The sequence below is a fragment of the Cnephaeus nilssonii genome, assembly GCF_951640355.1.
Source record: "Cnephaeus nilssonii genome assembly, chromosome: 3".
Lineage (NCBI taxonomy): Eukaryota > Metazoa > Chordata > Mammalia > Chiroptera > Vespertilionidae > Cnephaeus > Cnephaeus nilssonii.
Window position 1 is genome coordinate 84,098,042 of NC_137074.1, and position 25,909 is coordinate 84,123,950.

At 40.2% G+C, this 25,909-nt stretch overlaps 1 protein-coding gene across 3 annotated transcripts in view; it reads right to left on the reverse strand.

The window, feature by feature from the left end:
• NSUN3 (NOP2/Sun RNA methyltransferase 3) overlaps positions 1–25,909 on the reverse strand; it is a 71,451-nt gene that overhangs the window by 38,811 nt on the left and 6,731 nt on the right. For 2 of the 3 annotated variants that reach the window (XM_079766870.1, XM_079766869.1), the window contains exons 3-5: positions 15,720–16,063; positions 3,347–3,501; positions 2,488–2,609 (exon numbers count right to left, since the gene is read on the reverse strand). In XM_079766870.1, the coding sequence (XP_079622996.1) occupies positions 2,488–2,609; positions 3,347–3,501; positions 15,720–16,063 (621 nt within the window). Of the gene's footprint in view, positions 1–1,711; positions 2,383–2,487; positions 2,610–3,346; positions 3,502–15,719; positions 16,064–25,909 lie in introns of those variants that run through there. The other variant, XM_079766871.1, reaches the window with a different exon arrangement.

Consider the following 25,909-nt stretch of genomic DNA (forward strand, 5'->3'; position numbering starts at 1 on the left):
CAAGGTGGTATGCATGGCAATTATTGAGATACTAGAGGGGAGAGTCCCTCAGCCCGGCCTGCACCCTCTGCAAGCTGGGACTCCTAAGGGGATGTCTGACTGCCTCTCGCAATCTGGGACCACTGGCTCCTATCCGCTCTCCTGCCTGCCTGCCTGATCGCCCCTAACCACCTCTGCCTACCTGATGGCCCCTAACCACCTCTGCCTGCCTGCCTAATCGCCTCTAACTGCTCTGCTACTGGCCTGATCGCCCTTAACCACCTCTGCCTCACCCCACACCCAGGACCCAGGATTCCCTCCTCTGGCTAGTTGCAGGCACCCGGGACCCAGGCTTCCCTCCCTCTGGCCAGCCGCAGGCACCCAGGACCCAGGCCGGCTTCACTCGGACCGGCTGCAGCCACAGGGGACCATGGGTGGGCAGCTTCGTCTGGGCCGCAGCCACAGGCACTGGCACTGGGACCGCAGGGCATGCGGCTTGTCCCTCTCCCGGGCCGCAGTCTCAGCCGCTGGTGCCCAGGACTGCGGGGAAGGTGGCTTGTCCCTCTCCCGGGCCGCAGCCTGGCTGGTCCCCATTCCTCTCTCGCGAGCTCATTTGTGCCTGGCTGGTCCCCATTTCTCTCTCCCCAGTGTTGAGTGTCTGAGCCGTTGCTGTGTGAGGGCATGATAACCATTTGCATATTAGCTCTTTATTATATAGGATTCTACCAGAGATGTCTATTTGGAAGTCCCTCAGAAATACAGAACTCAGTTTGTCAAGAGAGAACTCATAATATCTAGTGATCTTCTGCCCCACCCATTAACAAAATAAAAAACAAAATAGAAACCCCACCAACCTGTCTCTTCTCCTCTCTTCTATCCTATATAATAAAGAGCTAATATGAAAATGGTCATCACACCATCATGCCATTAACGGCTCAGACACGCAATACTGGGAGAGATGAATGGGGACCAGCCAGGCACAAATGAGCTCACGAGAGAGGAATGGGGACCAGCCAGGCTGCAGCCTGGGAGAGGGACAAGCCACCTGCCCTGCGGTCCTGGGTGCCAGCGGCTGTGCCTGCGGTCCGGGAGTGGGACAAGCTGCCCATCCCACGGTCCCGGGTGCCAGTGGCTGGGGCTGCACCTGCGGTACGGGAGAGGGACAAGCTGCACGCCCCACAGTCCCGGGCGCCTGCGGCTGCGGCCCAGGCAAAGCCACCTGCCCACGGTCCCCTGCAGTTGTGGCCAGTCCGGGTGAAGCCGGCCCAGGTCCTGAGTGCCTGTGGCCGGCCAGAGGGAGGGAAGCCCGGGTTCTGGGTGCGGGGCAAGGCAGAGGCAGTTAGGGGCGATCAGGCCAGCAGGGGAGCAGTTAGAGGTGATCAGGCCAGTAGGGGAGCAGTTAGGGGCGATCAGGCAGGCAGGTAGAGGTGGTTAGGGGCGATCAGGCAAGCAGAGGTGGTTAGGGGTGATCAGGTAGGCAGGCAGAGGGGTTAGGGGTGATCAAGCAGGCAGGCAGGTGAGCAGTTAGGAGCCAGCAGTCCCAGATTGCGAGAGGCAGTCAGACATCCCCCGAGGGGTCCTGGATTGGAGAGGTGCAGGCCGGGCTGAGGGGACCACCCCCCCATGCACGAATTTTGTGCACCAGGCCTCTAGTATCTTATATAATAAAGAGCTAATATGCTAATTAGACCAGACAGTGGAACGACATTCCAGAACGACCAGTGGGCGGGGCTGCAGGGCAGCCCAGGCCGCGAGGGCTGAGGCAGCCGGGGCTGCGAAGGCCAACTCTTGCCCGAATTTCATGCATCGGGCCTCTAGTTGAATATAAAGTTCTGAGACAAAGGAGAAAGATCTGAGCTTAGACTTTTATTTGGGAGATAGTGTCTTATATCAGTTGAAGCCATCTGATAAATAGAAAAGAGCTCTAACATCAGTTGCTTAAGGAAACCCAAAATTTGTAGGATAAGCTAATTAAGAGCAAATTAAGAATATAAATAGAAAGAAAACCAGAAAAACATAGGATCCAAAGCTGCATTCTGGTTCAAATCCTGAAGAAAGAATAGGGTGATGAAACCTAGGTTTGGGATGATCCCAATAAGAAAACAATTTAAACCACAGTAAAATCACTTGTGCCTTTTAAAAGGCAGTGCACAGTAATACGGCATTTCATTAACAGGGCAGGGGCAGAAGGAACATTCCAGCATGAGAACTGAAAGGGAAGAGATTGAGAATTACCTGGGTCTTTGGAGGAATAAGATTGATAATTACCTGGGTGCAGCCTCTAAAGGAGTAAGATTGAGAATTATGTGGGTACAATCTTTGGAGGAATAAAACGGAGAATTATGAGGGTGCAGTCTTCGGAGGAATAAGATTAAGAATTTTCTGGGTGCCGTCTTTGGACATCTACATAAGAAACCGTCTATTTAGGGACTTCCTTGTGTCATGTTTTGTCACATCTATTTAAATTACATTAGAACCAATATAAGTGTTTGCATTAACAGCCCTTACCTTAAGAGTTCTATCTGTAGAACTGGCAACTTTCTCCTTTGGCTTATCCTACAGGCTGCCTTCTGAGAATCAGAAGAGAACAACCAACTTCGATCATTTGAACATGGAGCATCAACTAACACCTAGGGAAAAAGAGGATACAAAATGCAAATATGTGCTGAAAATACATCCTCAGACACAAAGTATATAGGGAAGCTCTGTAAAACATAACCAAAAATAGCAAATAAAGACATTTCTTTTAAAGCCAAAAATACACCATGGTAATTCTTCTTTATGACATTTCTTTACTAATACTTTCAACAAAATTTCCTGTGCACTTTCAGTGTTTGGGTTTTTGGAGGAGAGAGTGGGAATGGGGAAGCGGAGAAGGACTAATATTTCATATTCTTGACAACTATAGCAAAAGATTTTATAAAAGTGACTCATTTTAAACAGATATTATATTTCTGCATTCTCAGCATTTATTTTTAGGAATGTTTCAATTTCTGTTTACTGAAATGCTCTTTTTCTTCAACTATCATACTCTGATATGAAATGTTACCAAATCAGAGCAATACAATGCACATGTTTGTGTACTCACACAAGTAATATCTGATCTTTTCCTAAATATCTTGGAGGTACCTGGAAATAAAAAACATTCTATAATCTCCAATCCCAATGTTACCGCTTCCTTTGAACCATGCTGACCATCAAATGAAAACTACTTCCAGGCTCACTTTATCACAATTTCCCAGGGTACTAAGAAACTGTATCAGGCTCTGTCTGGGAACAGATGAAAAACAAAACAAAAAAGAAAAACCACAACACAACAGTGGTATCACTGGGAGTCCATCAGTTTGTCACAATGTAATAAAAGTACCTTGTCAAACTTTTCAGGCTGGGCATCTCCCATTTCTCTGCCATCCAATTCAGACACTTTAATTACATTTTCCAAAGACTCTGGGATGAAAGATTCTAACGTCTGCCTCAGCCACCTCAATCTCAGACTATCATATTCATTGCAATGAAGATAACCTAAAGATAAAAAATTTAAAAGTTTTAAAATGAAAGCAATGGAATTGTTAAACTTCTACTTTTGGTTGACTAAATTTAAAAAGAAATAAATTTATTATATTTATGCAGAAATAGGGCTCAAAGGTAAATATTATTCTTATTCTGAAAAAAAAAAAAAAAAAAAACAGAAACACACACACTACATAAAACATGAATAGTTTTGGCCGAAACCGGTTTGGCTCAGTGGATAGAGCGTCGGCCTGCAGACTCAAGGGTCCCAGGTTCGATTCCGGTCAAGGGCATGTACCTTGGTTGCGGGCACATCCCCAGTGGGGGGTGTGCAAGAGGCAGCTGATCGATGTTTCTCTCTCATCGATGTTTCTAACTCTCTATCCCTCTCTCTTCCTCTCTGTAAAAAATCAATAAAATATATTTTTTTAAAAACATTAATAGTTTTACTTTTATACAGCTTCTCTCAATATTTACTCATTCAAACTTAATTTTGGAAGTAAAAAGCTGTAATATACAACAAATACCTCAGTTCTCTCTTAAAGCTATTAAGAGTAAATGACATATTCCGTTACATATACAGAGCTCCTTCCAGGACAGAACAGCTTCATGTTAAATAAAGGAAGATATGTGGTATGTGGGTAAAAGCATGTAAAATGCAATTATCACTATGGTTAGAAAGACATGGGCCCAAGTTATGAGCCATAAGACTTCAGTGGGTGGGGTATAGAGACAGCATGGTTAAGCCAAACAAAGGGATGATTCACATCTGGGGCAGGATGGAGCAGGACAGTGCAAGATTTCATTATGTTACTTAGAATGGAGCACAATTTACAACTTCCTGTTGATTTCTTGAATTTTCCATTTAATATTCTGAGATCATGGTTAACCTTGGACAACTGAAACCACGGAAAGAGAAAATGTGGATAAGGGAAAACTACTTTACAGAAGGCACTTAGCAAATGCTTCTCCCCCTAATAAAATTGATGTTTTGATTTTCCTTTATTTGAATATATATATATATATATATATATATATATATATATATATATTCATTATGCTATAAGTTATATGTAATATAATTATATAATATATATTTAAATACAAGCATTTTTTTAAAAATTCATAGAAGTATAAAGAAAACACATAAAAAATTACCTGAAACTTTGTCTTCAGATAACTGCCATTTAATATTTTGATAAATAAGCATACTGTATTTCTTTATACATATACCAGCACAAAAATTTACACAAATAGAATTATATATTTGTGGTATAATTTTTTCATGTCATTCTTCAGCTACCCCTTCCACCAACTGCCCAACTACTCCATCAAAAGGAACCTATATAATTATTTATATACCCAGGATTATATTTATACACATCTCTGCCCCCTTACTCTCCACATATGCCTACTTCAAAGGAAATATCATCAAGTCAAGTGGTAGAGATATAATTTTAAAAGGCTGCTAAGTCGTACATGGAATAAAGGTGTCATCCTTTATTCAACTACTAGAGGTCCGATGCATGAAGATTCATGCAAGAATAGGCCTTCCTTCCCCTTCCTTCCTTCCTGACAGCACTGGCTTCCCTCCGGCACCCAGGACCTGGGCTTCTTCGCTTTGGCTACTGCCAGGCACCCAGGACCTGGGATGCTTTGCTCCGGCTGCTGCTGCCACCCACCGGGACCCAGGCTGCTTTGCTCCAGCCACTGCCAGGCATCTGGGACTGGGGCTGCTTTGCTCCGGCCACTGCCGCCACCCACCAGGGGCGTGTTCTGAGCCGCACCGCAGCCGCTCAGAGCACGCCCCAACTCCTGGTGTGTGTCTGCTGGGGTGGGGGCGGCACGCAGTCCCCTTCCACCATCTGCGTGCGCATCTCCTCCTGAGTTGTGATGCAGCCTCCTCCTGAGCCGGTCGTGATGCCTGGCTAATTTGCATATTACCTGTTTATATATATAGATTATCAACTGTTGGCATTCACACTGTTGTAATAATAACATTCAATAAACATCCTTGTTTTATTTTCATAATGTGCTTTTACTATTAGAGGTAGTACCAGAGGAATGGATAGGTTTGAGTAGGCAAATTATTAGTTTTAGTAAATATTACTACCATGGCCCTCCACCAAACTCCCACAAGAAGTGTTATTAACCTGACACGGGATGCGATGTGGTGTAATCCTTGATCTCTAACAATTGAGCATCTTTCCATTTGTCTATTCACCATTTGGCTTTGCTTTTCTGTCAAGTGCCCATTCTTAGCCTTTACCATTCTTTTTTTCCATTGCACTATTTATTTTTCTTATTAACAAGTAAGACATATATTATAGTTATTAACCCTTTATCTGCCATCTGATTTGTAAATGTTTCCTAAGTTATCTTCTGAATTCATTTGAAGTATCTTTTTTAATATATGTTTCACAATATTTTTATGGTCAGTCATCTCTCTTTTATAATTTTGGTCTTATTTAAAGTGGTCTTTTCACCGTTTGATTTTCATCTGGTTTAACTAAACATTCAAGCAGACCACATTTGTCATCAACCTACACAGGACAGGAACCAGCTTACCAAGAGGGCAGGGTGAAACGCTGCTCTTTCATGGAAGGCCTTCTGATGGTCCATACAGGATGAGCCTCACATTGGGCAGGTGGAGCTGTCCTGGCTTAAAAGCCTCACATCCCACAGGTGCCCATACCCCGTCTAACAACTCCACAGGCATAACTGCCAGGGCCCCTACGAGGGACACGCTAAGTTATAAGAACCACTGCACTTAGGGTTTATTTATTCTTTCTCCCAGTGCACATGCATTTTACCAATCAGGGTCATTTTTATCATAAGCAATGTTGCCTAGAAACATAGGGATAATCTCTGCCAGGTTACCAGGGAAGCAAAGTAAGAGAACTAATTGAAGATGAAACTCTAATGCAGAGGGGAGTAAATTTTTGTAAACCCTTTTCTCAAATACATATATGTATGTACACATGTGTGTATGTGTATATACATCTCTATATATTTATAACATGAGTTGTCTTCTTCTGATTATCACTCTATTGTTAAAAACTTTTGACTTCCTCTGAATGCGCGTTTCCGTTGTTACTCTCAAAGGTCAACTCTCAGTCTAACTGTTGTTCCTTTGCAGGTAAAATGTCCTCCCTGGCTTCAGTTAAGATCTTTTTATTTTCAGTATTCTGCAACTTCACTATAATGGTATACAATGGCTTAACTGTGGCTACAAAATTTCAGAGGGTATTTCCCGTCCTCTGCCATCACCAAAGTTGAACAGTTTCTTTTCAGTCCCTTGGAGAGGACAATTTCTTCCTAGTTTACCTAACATGGAGAGAACAGCACTTTTATGTAACTTAATCTAGTAGATATTCTACTTGGGTAGTTTCTGGCTTTGTCTTCTATTCCTGTATTATCATGAAGTAATAAAAATCAACATGCAAGTTATTTCAGATTTAGTAAATGCACTCAAGTCAAAAGCCACCTTCAATGCTCAATTTACCTTCTAGGTTCCTCCTGTCTCTTAGACTTTGACCACTGAGTATTTGGTAATGATTAATACATTTAAAAAGATTTTGTCTTTCTTTAATATTATACCCTACACTTTTTGGTTGTTTTCAGTGGGAGGGTTGGTTATGGTACCTAGTCTGCCATACCTCAGGAAACAGAAGTCTTAGTAATTTCTATATCCCTTACTGCTCTACACCTACCATCCAATGCCTTTCACAAAATATGTACTCACTAAATGTGGCTGAGTTTATCTGAAACATGCCATTATAATAAAAATACTTAAATATAATAGAATATTTACCATAACTGAAAATCAGGTAGTTTTTCATTAAATTATAGCTTTAGTAAAGATTCTCAATTCAGTGCTTTAAAACAGCTCCCAGTTGAAATATAATTTTATTATAAATTACTGTTTTGCTTCGAGAAGTTAATTTTAAATAGTCTTAGGTTGGTTAAACTTTTAAAAACATGCACTATAAGGCATCATAACCCAGGTTTCATATAAATAGTATTTTACTACACTGAGATAAATTTCATGCTGAGATTGTCAAAACTAAACAAAATATTGATGTTTTTCATCTAAGTAGAAGGGGAGGGGTGAATTTAACAAATTCCTGAAGAGTCATTAAGGCATTTATACATGCTAGCCTTTGGTCCATGAAAAGGAACAAAAAACATAAGTTTCACTCATTAATTTATTTTGGTGCACATAATTTAGAAAAAAAACAATTCTGCTTATTTTTCGTTCTGCTAATTATTCCTTGGAGCCGTGAGCCATACTGTGATTGTTTCTTTGTCTAGTTGAATTTATTGGGGTGACATTGGTTAATAAAATTATATAGGTTTCAAGCATACAATTCTATAATACATCATCTGCATATTGTATTGTGTGTTTACCACCCCAAGTCAACCTCTTTCTATCACCATTTACCCTATACCCTCTTCTACCTCCCACCATCACCCTTTACCTCTGGTAATCACCATACTATTGTCAGTCTATGAGGTTTTTTGTTTGGTTGGTTTTTTTATTGATTAAGGTATTCAGTATGTGAGGTTTTGTAGTTGTTTTTGTTTTGCTGAATCCCTTCACTGTTTTCACCCAGCCCCACTACTCCCTCCCCCCTGACAGCTGTCAGTCTGTTCTCTGTATCTATGAGTTTGTTTCTATTTTGGCCCTGGCCGGGTGGCTCGGTTGGTTGGAGAATCACCCCTTGCACCAAAAGGTTAAGGGTTCAATTCCTGGTCAGGGCACATACCCAAGTTTCAGGTTTGATCCTAGTTTGGGTGCATACTGGAGGCAACTGAACGAAGTTTCTCTCTCTCTCACATCAATGTTCCTCTCTAAAAAAAAAACAAAAAAACAATTAAAAATGTTTATCTATTTTGTTTGTTAGTTTATTTCGTTCATTAGATTCCACATAAAAGTGAAATCATATGGTATTTGTCTTTCTCTGACTGGTATAATATTCTCCAGGTCCTTCCATGTTGTTGCGAAGGGTAAGATTTCCTTCTTTTTTTTTTTGGCTGAGTGAGTATTCCATTGTGTAAATGTACAACAGCTTTTTTTATCTACTCATCTGCTGATGGGCACTTGGGTTACTTCCAGGTCTTGGCTATCGTAAATAATGCTGCAATGAACATAGGGATGAATATATTCTTTTGAATTAATGTTTCGGGTTTCTATGTATATATTCTCAGAAGTTGAATCACTGGGTCATAAGGCAGTTACGTTTTTTATTTAAAAACAGACATACAGATCAATAGAACAGTATACAGAGCCCAGAAATAAACCCATGCCTTTATCATCAATTAATATTTGACAAAGGAGGCCAGAACATACTATGGGGTAAAGATAGTCCATTCAAAAAATGCTGCTAGGAAAACTGGACAGATACATGCAAAAAAAATGAAAATAGACCACCTTTTTAAACAATATATAAGAATAAACTCAAAATGGATTAAAAACCTTAATGTTAAGACTTGAAACCATAAAAATCCTACAAGAAAACTTAGGCAGTAAAACTTCAGACATCTCTCGCAGCAATATTTTTTCTGATGTATCTCCTTGGGCAAAGGAAACAAAAGGAAAAATAAACAAAAAGGACTAAATCAAACTAAAAAGTCTTTGCACAGCAATGGAAATCAACAAAATGAAAATATAACCCACTGAATGAGAGAACATAATCGCTGATACATTTGAGCAAAGGACCTGAGTAGACACTTCTCCAATGAGGACATACAGATGGCCAATAGACATATGAAAAGATGTTCAACATCACTAATCATCAGAGAAATGCAAATTACAACCACAATGAGATATCACCTCACACCTGTCAGAATGGCTATCTATCATCAATAAAATTAACAAACAACAAGTTTTGGCAAGGATGTGGAGAAAAGGGAACTCTCATGCCCTATTTGTGAGAATACAGATTGGAGTAACCACTGTGGAAAACCGTATGGTGTTTCCTCGTAATATGATTGTTTTATATGTCCTTTTCTATGTAAAAATTGGAATAATGACACTGTCCATATAGTAAATGTGCTGAAAGGGCTATCTGGAAACAATGTAACAAATTTACACAAAAATACAAAATGGTAATAAAGAATTTTAAAATACATTTGAGAGTATAAATACCTTAAGGTTCTGGTTTATTAAGCACCTGTTATGGACTGGGCACAGGGCTAGTTGTTACAGACACAAAGGGAAGCCTCCAGGAGCTGGCTAATGGAGGATGATGGACAAGACAGCAGTTGAGTAACACTGGGATAATGTAGCACAGGAGCAAGGGCTAATATTTTAGTGAAAACTTGAGTTCAGATGCCATCTCTGCCACTCACCTAGGGCAATTTAGGCAACTTCTCTTTGTTTTGTTTAAAATGGGGACAATGCCCAAATAATGAGTTGCAGCATTAAATGAGATATATGCACTGTTCCTCAGAGCCCTAGGACTTCAGAAAGATGTTTATAAGGAGATTCAATCTAAGATGCTGGAAGCAGAGACTACTAAAAATGTCTGAAAAACACAGATTTATGCAATGTGATTAATATAGTCCTTGGTACATACTGAGTGTTCCAAGTTGGTTTTTATTTTTATTATCATACAAAGAAGATGCATCTAATGCAGGGAATTTAGGGAAGTGGATTCTTGAGTGAAAACCTGAAGAATGTTAAGGAGTTAGCAGGAGAAGAGGGGAGAAATAGCACCTATAGGTATGAAGGAAGCCAAGAGCAATTCACAGTAAAGAAAGGAATCTTTTTAATCTTCTCTATCACCAAAGATTAACCTGATGTCAAAAAATATATCATTAACAACAAAGAGAATTTCATGCCTGGAGCGATACAGCATGAAACTGATCAAGCCACTCTGCCGAGGTAGGTCATTCTTCATGTATTAATGTTTTTCTATTTTGAATCTGAACTGTTTGCTCTTTTTCTATCAAGACCAGGACTTATCACAGACTGTGTTGACCAAAACAAACAACAACAACAAAACCAATGGATAGTCCGTCACTGTGCTTACAGGTGGGAGCAGCTGGACCAACAGAGAAGTAGAATAATTTTTTTAATCAACCTAAAACATGAGCTTTTTAATCCTTCAAAGCTGTAAGCCTCTTAGCCCAGAACAAAGTTCAGTACTGATCCAAAGAAATTTGGTGTATAAATGCACATTTAGCCAAGCCATCATTTTAAATTTTGCTTATAAAAGCTTTGATTAGCATTGCTTCTGCATTCCAAATTCAAGCACTGTAGCTAACCTAATTTGGGCTTTGAGCATCAGCATGAAGACATCTGTACTTCTTAGTAAACCATTATCATTAGTCCTACTTAGATGAAAAGCTACTTTACTTGGACCACTGCCTGTAGTTCATTACCCTTGATGTAACAACAGAAGATTCTTCACTTCAAAGTCCTAGAATATATCAGTTTGTCTTAGGATTCCTCAATCACCTTCAAATCATCTTTCCTACCATAAGCATGTAAAATATTTACAGCCTACTAATACAGATAATTTAAGGTTAAAATGCCCTCTCTTCAAAATGGTACCAAAAATTGACATTTCTTTTCCATCTTTTGCAATACTAAAAATTCTATTTTCAAAACTGATGTAACAGCCAAAATAAGAATACTGTCAAAGAATACAGAGTGAAAGTAAAGCCCAGTACTCCTTATGACACATGATTCCATAAAACTTCAGCTTAAATTATTACAAAATAATCTCTCTTGTTATTTCTTACATAAAAATCCAGCAAGCTGCAATATCAGAGTTTTAACCACAATTCTGAAACACACAGGATGTTTGCTCCTAAATATACTGTTAACTGTATATTTGTACCAATGCTTAGTACAACTGGATTCCTGGTTCTCAAAAAAATGTTTGTAATCTGTTTCGACAGGGAATGCTCTCAAATGGAGATATACATTAAGCAGTCTTCAAACTGGGATACGCATGGCCCGAGGATACGTACAATGTTCTAAGGGGTATATGGGCTTGGACAGTTTTGTAAGAATCAATTTTCAGATCAACTTCTTAAAGGAGGAGAAGGCTTGAGTCAGGGCACCTCCTTTCCCAATGGCCCTTCACCAACTTTACATATGAGGAACCAACTTCCTACCCATCCAGAACCTTCTTACTGAAAACTGTGCCAGGGTGTAGAAACCACCAAAGCACCGAAGTTCAACACTTTGGAGCCTTGGATGAGAAAGTGAATGAGTTCAACAACTAGGTGACAGACACAGCCTTTTGTAATTGAGATGGTTCCAATACTTTGCCTTCAACAAAATAAAAAAGGAACCTAGAGAACGCTCACCTAGTTGATAATTAAAATAAAGCTGGATGAAAGACAACTGTGTGATGTGGCTTATAACTCAAGAATTTAAAAAACTAGTGAATCTACTATATAACACAGCTCCCATCTTCTTACCTATGTGAACAACAGCATTTGCATTTATTTATAAAAGCAAAACCATCAAACAAGCAAAAAAGATAGAATTGATGCTAAACCCTATCTCATCTAGCTATAAGTAATTTTTTTAAGTCCCATGGTCTCATTAAAAAAATAATGATGATGAATGTTGACTAATTACTTTTAACAAATATTTATGAAAACATACATTACATACATTTCATCGTTTTTGTACTAGTAATGATGATAAATGACAATTCACTTCAGAAGAACTTTAAATCTTTTGGAATTGCATTGTCCCACTTGTGGGCTGGTTCAAGTGAAATGTGCTGTAAGTATAAAATACACAACTAATTTTGAAAATTTTCTAAGAAAATGAGAATGCAAAATATCTCATTAAAATTTTTATTCTGATTTCATGTTGAAGTGAAATTTTGGATGTACTGGATTACAATGTATTATAAAAATTAACTTCATCTGTTTCTTTCTACCTTTTTAATGAGATGAAAAGGACCAAAGTTTTGCAACCCTAGAGCTGACTTTTGGGATACTGACTTTAGTACTCAGAAAGAACATTTTGATACTGTTGTAATTAACCTAGTTATTAATAACAGGAAAGGAGCAAAAGAAAGGCCAGCCCTAGCTGGTTTGGCTCAGTGGATAGAGCGCTGGCCTGTGGACTGAAGGGTCCCAGGTTCGATTCCGGTCAAGGGCACATGCCTGGTTTCAGGCTTGATCCCCAGTAGGCAGCCAATCAATGATTCTCTCTCATCACTGATGTTTCTATCTCTCTCTCTCCCTCTCCTTTCCTCTCTGAAATCAATAAAAACATATTTTTTTAAAGAGGCCAAATATTATAGGCATGCCATTTGTGCAGCTTTGCCAGGGAGCTGCAGTTTAACACTCCCCAGGGAGTCACCAGTCTATCCCCCACAGATTGCTGGGGAAAGGGAGTGGACAGGGGGAGAAGAAACACATGCCCAGTAAAGTCTGGGTAAAATAGGGAAGGTACTTGTTTGTCAATCACACCTGGGAACAAGTCATTGGCCAGAATGAGCACAGCCACAGCAAAAGCTCAAAATTTGGGATATTTAATCCCCAAAGCAAAGGAGTTTGCTCTCTTGGTTCCTCTTGGTTGATTCCTGGCTTGCAGGGCTCTGGCTCCTGTTTCCTGGCATTCTGCTGTGTGCCCACGGCCACGTGGATCCCACACACAATGGACTAATGAACTGCAACTAGCCTGATGCTGAACGGGACCCAGCTGCAATATGGAATGGAAACTCTACACACTGGCTTTCCCTTTAGCTCTACCAAATCCCCAACTACACTTCTTCCAGGACTGGATTAAGGGAAATGGGATGTTTGAAACACAGAGATATAAGTCTATGCAAATAAAAATCACTTATCCTCCTATGCGAATGTCAGAAAATTCTTTTTCTTAAGATATTGTAAGGACTCCACCCCCGGCACAATAACAACTTGACTCTACCCTTTTCCTGTCCATAAGATTCAGATGGAAAGACTTACCTTATTCATCTTACCCTAATTTGAATTAAGTATGATGGACAGAAGGGCTCCAAGCAGGGGCCTGGTAACTATATTACTCCTTGTGTCCCACAGAGTCTGGGCTGCCCAGTAAGAATGTGCCTACAGCCTGGTCGGCATGGCTCAATGGTTGAGAATTGACCTATGAACCAGGACTCACAGTTCCATTTCCAGTCAAGGCACATACCCTCATTGTGGGTTCGATCCCCAGAATGGGGCATGCAGGAGGCAGCCAATCAATAATTCTGTCTCATCACTAATGTTTCTATCTCTTCTTCCTCTCCCTTTCTCTCTCAAATCAATAAAAATATATTTAAAAAAGAATGCACCTACAATGCTTGTTCTGCTCTTCCTCAACTAGCTGTGAAATCTCAGACTCCTGCCCTCTTTCTCCATTGTCCACAAAGACATATAAAATTCAACACCCCAATGCATTTTGCGGTCTCATATTTCATGACAACCCCTGGCATGTACATCTGTAATAAACTTTGGACATTTCCTCCTGTTAATCTCTTTGTTAATTTGATTATTGTAGGAAATAGGCCTCTGTGATTCATCTTCAGCATAGACCACTTTTAGAGAAAACTAACAGCATGTGGCCAGTTTGTAGGGAGGAGGGGAGAGGATATAAGAACAAAGAACTGTATATGTGACCAGTAGCACATTTTCCAGGAAGACCAGCAACAACTAAACAAAGGGAGGTGGGTCCCTCGGCCTTGCCGGCGATCGAAGCTGATCAGGGCCATCTTACCCAGTCCGGGGGGAGGGAACACAGGAAGTTGGCCGGCTGCAGGAGGTTGGCGGTGGGAGCACACTGACCACCAAGGGGCAGCTTCTGCATTGAGCATCTTCCCCCGGTGGTCAGTGCGCATCATAGCAACTGGTCGACAGGTCGTTCGATCGACTGGTCCTAATGGTCGCTTAGGCTTTTATATATATAGATAACCCAATGGGAGACAATAGACCTAGGCAACGTATGGGGAAAACTGTTAACTCCATAGTACTCAACCAATGAGGAACTGGGGCAGGGACTCTCACACACTAGGAATAAATAGCCTGTGATCACCGCTCCAAATGTGTGCCTGTTCAACCAGACACCTGATCTTGCAAAACCACATTAAAAGTCTTGTTTTCGCCATTCCTCTGTCTCCGAGTCCATTATTTGAATTTGGACAGGTGAGCGTGTCTCACAATTATTAACTGGGGAAAAACATAAAACTATTTGTTTAGCCCCCAGAAAGACTACTCAAAAGTTTTAAATTATATGTAAAGGTCACATTATATTTCTACTAGAGGCCCAGTGCATGGGATTCGTGCACTAGTGAGGGGCATGGCCTGCGGGGATCAGCCCACTGTGGGAGTGCTGCTCATCTGGTCAGCCGAGTGGCTGTGGACCCGCCATCTGAGTGGCTGCTCCCTGGTCCAGTATCTTCTGTGGAGCCGGAGCACTCACCACTCCAGGAGACAGGGATAACAGCACTGAGAGGCGACGGAGTCCCGTGGCAGACCCCCCTCCCAGCCTCCAGGGTCAGCTCTGCGAGCCCAGAGGCAGCACTGCGCAGCCTGCGGGCATCTGGATGAGGCAGCAGAGAGCGAGGAGGAGGAGCCTGGGGTGAAGAGAACGATCACAGCCCAGGTTCCTGCCCATCGGCCTGTGGTTTGCAGCAGGAGCAGCTGCTCATCCCAGTCAGCTGAGTGGCACTCCCACTGTGGTAGCACACTGACCACCAGGGGGCAGCCCCTGCATTGAGCATCTGCTCCCTGATGGTCAGTGCGCGTCATAGCAACTGGTCGACCGGTCGTTCTGATCATTCCGCCAGTCGGTCGCTGGACTTTTATTATATAGGATTGGACAGAACTGCCATAAAACCGTATGACCCAATGATACCAAAAAATGATTTTAAAGGTATATGTTTCTGCTTCATAGTAGCATGACAAGGAAGTCAATATGACTCTTAAGTATAAATGTAATAAAATTTTTAAAATCTTTGTTATTGGTTTATCAGAATTCATATTATCTGATAGATTTTTATTCCCAAAATATAATTTTGTTCCTAATTATCTATTAGGATTAAGTAACTGGGGAAAAATATTATTTACACTGATTTCCTCAGCTAAAATTTCCATTCTCTCCATATTGTCCTGGTTTTCATGCATTCAAAGTCTGCAAACTCAATCTTATGTTTCTCCCCCAGATATTTTAAAAGCACTTTATACAGATGGACATTGAAAAGTGGTTGATAACTGAAAGAAAAGCATACTACCTGGATAAGCACACTGCAGCAGAGCGATTGATTTGCCTCCAGGAGCAGCACACAGATCCAGAACCTTCTCTCCATCCCTTAATTCAAGAGCCAGTACTGGGAGAAGAGAGGCAGCATTCAGGAGATAGTATTTTTTTAGGCTTCCAATTTGGTGTCTTTCTGAAGGCATCCGGTGGGGAATTCTGCTAAGATAACACTTCATTGATTTAGGATAATAGGGTAAAGATCCTTGAAAGAGTGTGTGATAGCCCTTGAAATGTAAATCCTTTTCCAGTTCAAAAGGGTAACTGAATCGGTTAAGAAGGACAGCATGTTGCCAGCATGATGGAGATGTTAGTATATCCCTAGAAATACAAAAACAAAAGAATATTATTATAAACACTAATACAATTTCATATTACTAATCTAGGAACCGTGGTCCTAGTTTTACATTTTACTTACCTGAGATTTTCAGAGCCAAGATCAGTATTACTGACTTTCCTTTTGCCTCAGGCTCCAATATGACTCAACCCAGCATTTATAATCCTATCTTTATTTAAATCTTTGACATTTTGTTCATCTTTGGTTTTTCCTTTTATATCAATTTTGGCCATTAAAATATTATTTATGTTGATTATAGATAAACTAGAGGCCCGGTGCACGAAATTCATGCACTGAGGTGGGGGGTCCCTCAGCCTAGCCTGCCCCCTCTCACAGTCTGGAGCCCTCAGGGGATGTCCTACTGACGGGGAGCTGGCCTAAGCCGCAGTCTGGCCTCCCTCTGTGGGAGGTGACCGGGCTGATCAGGGGAAGGCACCACCCCCATCACTCTGCTGCTGCTGCCACTGCCAGCCGCCGCAGCTGCCAAGGTATTTTCATCAACACGGACTCCAGGCCCTTCACCACGAAAAACTGACAACTTTCTTTTGGCATTTTCAAGATGTCTCTTTCATAGAATATGACATTTCTTTCTTTTTTTTTTTTTATCCTCACCTGAGGATATGTTTCCATTGATTTTTAGAGAGCATGGAAGAGAGAGGGAGAAACAGAGAGAAATATCAATGTGAGAGGAACACTTTGATTGGTTGCCTCCTGCATGAGCCCTGAACTGGGCCCCAGACAGGGAGGAGCCTGCAACCTGGGTACATGCCCTTGATAAGAATCGAACCCAGACCCTGTGGTCGGCAGGCCGAGGCTGTATCCACTGAGCCAAACTGGCTAGGGCAGGATATGACATTCCTTAGCCCCTCCAGCAGTGGACCTTTGTTTTTTCCTCCAGGAGTGAGGTGGAAAAACCCTAGATCACCTTCTTGGATTCTTATTATCCAAGTTACCAAGAATATTACCAGTGGCATACAGAGAGCTTAGCCAATGAGCGGTCAGAAAAGGTGTTTCCTCTGCAGCTCATGTGCAGAGGCACCCCTGTGTGTGTCCGCTGGGGTGGGGGCGTGCTCCGAGCCGCGCCAGTCGTGACTGTTAGGCTTGGAGCTGGTCGTGACTGTTAAGGCGTCCTGGACAAATTTGCAGATTATCTCTTTATATATATACATATATATAGATAAATGTTAGGTGCCCTTAAAATTCTGCATCATTGAGGAATGCCTCACTTGCCTCAGCTTAGTCCCGCCCTGCAGAATATCTTGCCAAAAAAAACAAAAGAAAACATGGCCTGCCTTTACATACCTCTAAATCCATCAAAGTAGATTCTAGTCAATCATTCTTTGCACAAGGAAGTGTTTTTCTTAGAGACAAAATTTAAAACCTGAGACTATTAATATCAGAAGGAAAATTACTATCATTAAAAGGTGTTTAAATTATGAGTGTTAAAATTTTCCTTATGAAGATAGGAGTATGGAAAGCTAACTACAGTGAACTGTACAGTAACAGAGTTAAGGAAGTGACCAGTGGATGGCTTAAAAATCACTTATGGATGGTGCAGGCTCTCACCCCTTCCTGCAGCAAATTTAACTTCTTAATGTTTTATTTAGTCCAATAGTTAGATCTCTTGACAATCACAGGTTCACATCAACTGGCAGACGATACAGCAGGAAATATTTAATTGCTCTACCAGCTGACCTTTCCAGCCGAGTTATTTGGCAGCCTCATTAACCATCGTCAATTAAATAAATTCCAGCTGCTGCTCACGCTGGAGTTGTCCATGTGAGGAATGGCTGAATTGAAATGTAACACCTGTGACTTGAAGTGTGCCACATGAATTTCCATCAGGGGCTTATTTGTAAATCTGCTTCCTCCTTTTTATTATGATGGTGCGTCGTAGGAGCCCAATGCATCTGTTTCAGTATTCTAGAGGATGACAAACCCTTTAATAATGTGCTTCACAAACTTTAGCATGCATCAAGTGTCCATAAAAGACTGCTGGGCGCTAATGCCAGAGTTTCTGATTCAGTAGGTCTTAGGTGGGGCCTGAGAATTTGTATTTCTAGTTAGGTCTCATGTGATACTGATACCGCGATCCCAAGACCACACTTTGGGAACCACTGCATTAAAATGCACCTCAAGCTGAAACCGGTTTGGCTCAGTGGATAGAGCGTCGGCCTGTGGACTGAAAGGTCCCAGGTTCAATTCCGGTCAAGGGCATGTACCTTGGTTGTGCAGGAGGCAGCTGATCGATGTTTCTCTCACATCGATGCTTCTGACTCTCTGTCTCCCTTCCTCTCTGTAAAAAACCAATAAAATATATTAAAAAAATAAAAATAAATTAAAAAAATAAAATGCACCTCAAAGGGAAATCTGTGAATGCCACTAATGTAAGTCCATCCTAATCTTACTCTGCAAACTGGGTAAAAATCTACCCAAGGTTAAATCATGTAGTAACAAGGAAACAATGGTTAGAAACATAATGAATACAGACTGGAGTGGCTTGGCTTACATCATGTGTCCACCCCTTAACTGACAAGGGTAGGAAACTTCCAATGGGTTAATATCTGACAGGGCAAATCTTCATTCTTTTTTTTTTTTTCTTCATAATTTCCAAAACTACTTTATGTTTATTCTTTCAGATGAACTTTAGAATCAGGTAGTCAGTTTAAAAACAATTATAAAATATTTGTGTAGCTAGATAGTAACCTTGATTAGAATTATATTAAATACACTAAATTTGGGGAGAATTAACATCTTTATTGTATTCAGTACTTCCAAACCTAACCACAGTAATTATTCACCTTTCTTTCAGATCCCTTAGTAAAGGTTATTAATCTTGCATAGTTCCTTTTAGCCTTATTGTATGAAAGGATTGTTAGCTTAGGAACACTACCGATTTTTGTATATCATCCACTATCTTAAAGGGTGAGAAGAAATTAGCCATAGGACGCAGTGAGAAAGGAAATTCCAGGGTGAAGGCAGCGACACATGTCCAGGCACGAGGTATGAAGGACAGTGCATTTGGGGAATTAATAGCAGTCCGTTGTGGCTTGTGAGAGACAATTATATGGGTCAAGTATAATATGATAAAGTTTTAAAATTGTATCTTATAAGTGATGGGAAGTCACTGGAAGAGTTTAGGGGGGAAGCTCATTAGACTCAAAAACAAGTGCTTATGGCAGAGGAAGGCAAGAATCTCCTGAAAGTATTCTCTCATTCTTTAACAACACCATCAAAATAAAGCCTTACTCAGAACAAATACATTTTCCGATCCCTCCTAACCCACACCCAGCCCTACTGAACTTCTTGAATTTCCTGCACCAAGTTTCCTTCAGCCTTTACCAGGTTCAATATAAAGTGTTCCCTCTGCCTGGAATGACCTCTCCTTTCACCCACTTGTAGCCTGGCTGGCTCTCCTACTCTATTCAGGGGCAATTTAGGCTTTATCTCCCCAGGGAAGCCTTTCTACCAACCACCCAATCCACCTCATCCAGATAATATTATTAATAATAAAAATTACTGGTCAGATGATTACAATGTGCATTCTACATGCTTATGTCATTTAACCATCACAGCTGTGGTTAGGTAACTGAGGCTTTCAGAAATTTGACATCTTACCCAAGGACACATTGCTATTAAAAAGTACCTGATTCAAAATCTGGCTGGCTTCAAAGCTTAACAGGGGTGTGAGACTCTGGTACTGTAGCATTAATGTATACAACAGAAAGGAACAGAGAACTTCTACTCTTTAACCTTCGCCTAGTGCCTGTGGCCCCGCCTTCCTGCTATTGTCTCTTAAAAGGGGAAGAACTTGACACATGCTGCCACAGGACCAACTCAATGAAAATTCTGTTCAGGCTGCTCAGGTTGGTGCTTCCTAGCCCCAAGAAAGCAAACTGGTGGGTCTCAGGTACCCCTTCACACACACACACCCACCCACTCACTATCGGCAGGTGAACTCCCCTCCCCCCAATACAGACATGCACACACCCTCCAGTGCTTGAACTGGTGGGATCACAACCTGGGGCTGGCAGGACAGAGGCTACTCAAGTCTAAAGCTCAGATGGATGGGCTACAGCCCATCAGATAGCAGAGTGAGTGTACATTAGAAGACTCAGGACAACGCCGGCCAGGTGCCATACTCCAGGCCTCCTCCCAAGACTCATGAGGAGGAGTCTGAAGCTGCTCCACTTACTGATCTCCAAAGCCCGAAGTTCAAGTACACCAGTAGCCAGCAGAACTGGGACCCAAAAAGTCAGTGGCTGGCAACTATTTTGCTAGGATATTCACTGATGTCATTGTAAAAACAGCGATGCACCCTCTGGCACATTTTCAGTTGACATCAAAATCTTCACCATATGTTTAAGAATGTGATTTCCAGTATACTGTAAAAAAAACCCTGATATTTAAAATGTTATATTACTTTTTCAAGTGTATCCCATAGAACCTAAATATCAGAGTGATTTTGAAACCCATCATTGTCCATTTAAAACTTCATGGACTATTCTTAAAGAACTTCTTCACTGATACTGCCCCTAGGGCAATGGAAGCTAAAGAGAAAATAAACAAACGGGACTACATCAAAATAAAAAGCTTTTTTACAGCAAAAGAAACTATCAACAGAACAACAAGAAATCCCACTGTATAGGAGAACATATTTGCAAATGCCATCACTGATAAAGGTTTAATCTCCAACATCTACAGGCAGCTTATACAACTTAATAAAAGGAAGAGAAATGATCCAATAAAAAAATGGGCAACGGACCTAAATAGAATCTTTTTGAAAGAAGACAGAAGGAAGGCCAAGAGACACATGAAAACATGCTCAAAGTCACTAATTATCCGAGAGATGCAAATCAAAACGACAATGCGGTACCATCTCACACCTTGTCAGAATGGCTACAATCAACAAATCAACAAACAAGTGTTGGCGAGGATGCGGATAGAAAGGAACACTCGTGCAACTGCTGGTGGGAATGCAGACTGGTGCAGCCACTGTGGAGAACAGTATGGAGTTTCCTCAAAAAACTAAAAATGGAACTCCCATTTGCCCCAGTAATCCCACTCCTAGGAATATATTCCAAGAAAACAGAAACACCAATAAGAAAGGATATATGCACCCCTATGTTCATAGCAGCACAATTTACAATAGCTAAGATTTGGAAACAGCCTAGGTGCCCGTCAGCAGATGACTGGATCAGAAAACTATGGTACATCTACACAATGGAATACTATGCTGCCATAAAAAAGAAGGAATTCTCCTCATTTGCAGCATCCTGGATGGAAATGGAGAACATTATGCTAAGTGAAATAAGCTAGTCCATGAAAGAAAAATACCACATGATCTCACTCATTTATGGATAATAAAGAACATTATAAAACGATGAACAAAAAGATAGATACAGAGACAGTAAAGCATCAAACAGAATGTCAAATTATAGCGGGAAGGTTAGGGAGAGGTGGGGGAGATAAGAGATCAACCGAAGGACTTGTATGCATGCATATAAGCATAACCAATGGACGCAAAACTCTGGGGGGTGAGGGCATGTATGGGAGTGGGGTGGGGGGGCAATGGTAAGATACGTACACATATAATACCTTAATAAAAAAATGAAAAGAAAACTTCATGGACTATTCTTGAACAGATGAAAATTGTACACTGTTCCTTTTTCTCTTTTATTTACATTCTATTTTCCTATATAACTTTATCCTAATATATTATTGTGCTTTAAATCTTTTTTTTTCTATCCTACTAGTATACTTCTTTCACACACACACACACACACACACACACACACACGTATATACTAAATTTGCTTTCAACATGGCCTTAAATCTCTAAACGTTAAAATGGTAACTTCTGGATTCAGTTATAAATATAATTATTAACAATAGTTGATCAAAACAACATTACAAATTTGATAATTATTCAACATAAAAAGGAAAGACTGATAGAAAACGAATCTCTTAATGAAATTAGTGTTTGTTTTTTCATATATCCAGGGATAAATATACCTGGTGCTATGATTCAGATATTCAACATTAACTTTAGCCCTATTTTGTGATTTTATAAGGACCAAGAAAAAGCCTCACTTAAATAAGTGGGTGAGAATTAAATACATTTGTTATAGATATGTCTCCCTTTTGTTGAAATTTTTTCTAAGTTATATTCCCAAATAACTTAATAACCTATCATCAAAAATATTTTAACTCTAGCCGATTTGGCTCAGTGGATAGAGTGTCAGCCTGTGGACTGAAGGATCCCAGGTTCTATTCCTGCCAAGGGCACATGCCTGAATTGCAGGCTCGATGCCCAGTAGGGGGCGTGCAGGAGGCAGCCAATCAATGATTCAGTCTCATCATTGATATTTCTCTCTCTCTTCCTCTCCCTTCCTCTCTGAAATCAATAAAAATAAATTATTTTTAAAAAGGTCTTTAAAAATATTTTAAATGACCTGTTAGCTGACAGGGAAAACAATGGAACCTACCTGACCTGTCAAAGAATTTAGTCATAAGTCACTTAACTTTCTAAACCCTTACAATGACATTCCAGTAGACTGGCATGTGGAGGTTCTGACGCCCAGAGGAATGCAGTGCAGAAGAGTCAGGATTTGCCCTTCTTTGTAAAGAAGGAGAAAGATAATTATATAAGGACAGGCTGGGAAAGAATATTACCCCCTTAGGCACATAGACAGCAGAGTAATTTTCCAAAAAAATTATGTGGAAGTTGAGGATATGAAAGTTGACTGTTATAATTTGATTGGGCCTACATATCACTTAAAAAATTGCATAGTGTATTATTTGCACAATGTTTGTCATTTAATAGCATGATTTTCATTCAATTTTTCTATGACTTTTATTCTTTTACTCTTCTATTATCCATTATAGCTTCCTATATGAGAACATTTTATCTAGAATGTTTTATCTAAAAATTGCTAAGCACAATTGGTATCACCCTGTAGATTACAAAACTAATTAAATTTTCATGGTTAAAAAAAGAAATCCCTACCCTGGCTGGTGTGGCTCTATTGGTTGGAGCATTGTCCTATATACCCCGTCAGGGCACATACCCATGTTGCTGGTTCAATCCCTGGTCGGGGCTTATAAAGGAGGCAACCAGTCGATGTTTCTCCCTCTCTCCCTTCCTCTCTCTAAAATCAGTAAAAAATTTTAAGAAGACACAGTGGAATACTATGCAGCAGTAAAAAAAAAAAAAGAAGGAACTCTTACCATCTGCAACAGCATGGATAGACCAAGAGAATATTATGCTAAGTGAAATAAGCCAGTCAGAGAAAGGTAAGTATCACATTATCTCACTCATATGTGAAATCTAATGAACAAAATAAACTGATGAACAAAACAGATCCAGAGACACAGAACCATGGAACAGACTGATGGATTTCCATGGGGGTCTGGGAGGAGAGAGATTAACAAGGAGATTAACTTGTATGCATATATGCAGAGCCCATGGACACAGACAATAGTGTGATGAAGGCTTTTGGGGTGGGTGCAGGAAGGAGAGAGTCAATGGGAATTAGGAAAGAAAATAAAAGAGTTGTTAGCAGAAAACATTATTTAGTATAATTAAGGAAAATAAGAAGCAGATCATTAAATGATACAATTGCCTTTTCAAAGTATACTTCTGGTCACATATATCAAAAAGGGCCAATGTTGATATGAAACTAGCTTTCAGGACATTTCCTATGAAGAGATGTTGCATTTGAAGAATGCCTAGCATGACAAGTCCAAATGCATTTCACAGGTGTCACAATGTCTTACAACCTTCATGCTTCACGAAAATCTTCTACAAGATTCCTCTAATGGTTATGTTTATTCTTATTCATTTACTTTCAAGTTCAAATCAAGTCTCAGAAATTTGAACTAGAGGGGAACTTGGAGATGATTTCATCTCTTCCCTTCCAACTCATTTTCAGATATAACTGAGACCCAGGAAAGTGTGATGATAGGTCCAGTGTCTTCATCCGGGTGATGAAAGGACCGAGACTGATTGAAACCCTGGTTGCATGCCTCACTGTCCATCGGTGTTGCTCTCACTATGCCACTTGATCAATGATCTTGCATGGTGCCCTGACAACTTCTTTGGAATTTCATACTCTCCATAGCCATCTGAGTGCATTGCATCTGGACATTTAAAGAGCAAGTTAAAAAAGAAGCAGGAATATGTTCATGGAATTCGGAACTAGCAAGGCTTTGTCTAAGTCACAGAACTATTGTAAGATCAACTGACATGAAGTAGGTAAACTGTTAAAACAGCAGGTTTTGTAACCTGTAATGAATGATACATATGTAAGAAATGTTCAAGGTCATAAAACCTAAAATATAACTATTGAAAGTTTCTTAAGGAAAAACCTAGATATCTTGTCAAAAATGTAGGTATGCCACAAAATATCTATGCCAAATTTTACCCACAAAGAAGTTGATTGGATACATTTTAAAGATATGTTAAATATATATTGTTAAGAATAATCTTATAAAAATATAACTGAGGTAGAAATAACCTGAAATTCAGTAAAAATATAACCAGCATTTGTAGAACTTTGGATGCTTTCTAAAACTGTACCAAAATGTTAATTCTAAGAGTAAAAGGTTAAATAAAATCATAATTTCATGTTTTCATTTAAGTAAGAAATACACTTTAAACTTAAAAAGAAAAACAATTTTTTTAAAAAATTCCTTTTGTTTTATTACTATTATTATCCACGAGAGGGCGCTCATTCCCTCACTTTTAAAGTCTGGGTTAGAAATGAAGAATAAATCAATTCATGCAAGTGCACCTAAGTATGTTTTCCAGCCATTTCGTTTTTATTCTTCAAAAATTCTAATGACGAGAATTTCCTCCTACTCTTTCTTGGCATTGTTTCCTCCTTGTCTCTCATAGAAGGACAATCTATGTCCATATTTGTTATCCACAGTATCTCAGATAAGAAGTCCTGAGTGAAGGTTTTTGTTTGTGGTGGCAAGACTGAAAACACTGCACACAAGGAGTCCCATCTGTAAGGAAAAGATGAGTATACTCCAAGACTGGGACTACAGACCCTTCATCGCAGCACATTTGGTAGAAGAAAAGGCACAGACTTTCGAGTCACAGGTCTTGATTGGCCAAAAACTGAGACACCTGGCAATTTTTCTAACCTTTGACTAGGAGGGGCTGAAAGTTTCTATCTCCCAGTGATTTGCACAGATTAATGTTAAAAATGTACATAGAGATGCAAATCAACATAAGGATAAAACAGAAACCAAACTACTAGTTATTTCTGCTTTCCCCAACTACCTCACTCCAGTCCACCCCCGGCCCCTTCAGATTCTGGCAATGCAATCTGGTTATATAATATTTCCCCTCTAAATGTGAACTATGTGAATTCTGGGTTAGTGAAGACAGTATCCAAATAAAAAGTATTTACAGACAGGCCAGGCTTAACAGAGGCTTCCCTGTCCCCCGACCATGCTTTCTTTCCCTCCCCCCCACGCCGCCCCATGCTTTCTGCAAAGTGACCACAAAAATTCCCAAAGTTCATAACACTTCCAATTAATCCTCCCCTCATATATATTTGAGGACAGAGTATATAATCCATTGTTGTATCCCCAGTGCTTAACAAAATGCCTGGTATATAAACACTAAATTGTGAGTAAGTAGATGACCTGCCCAAATCTTAAGGTATTAGTTCTTAAAGACCCTCCCTTGACAGGGAAGAGACAGCAAGTTACTAAATTATGACAATTCAATCTTGAAAGAACTATAACAGTTGTGTCAATAAATTGCAATGGAAACACACAGGGCACAATACCATTTATGATCGCACCAAAAAAAT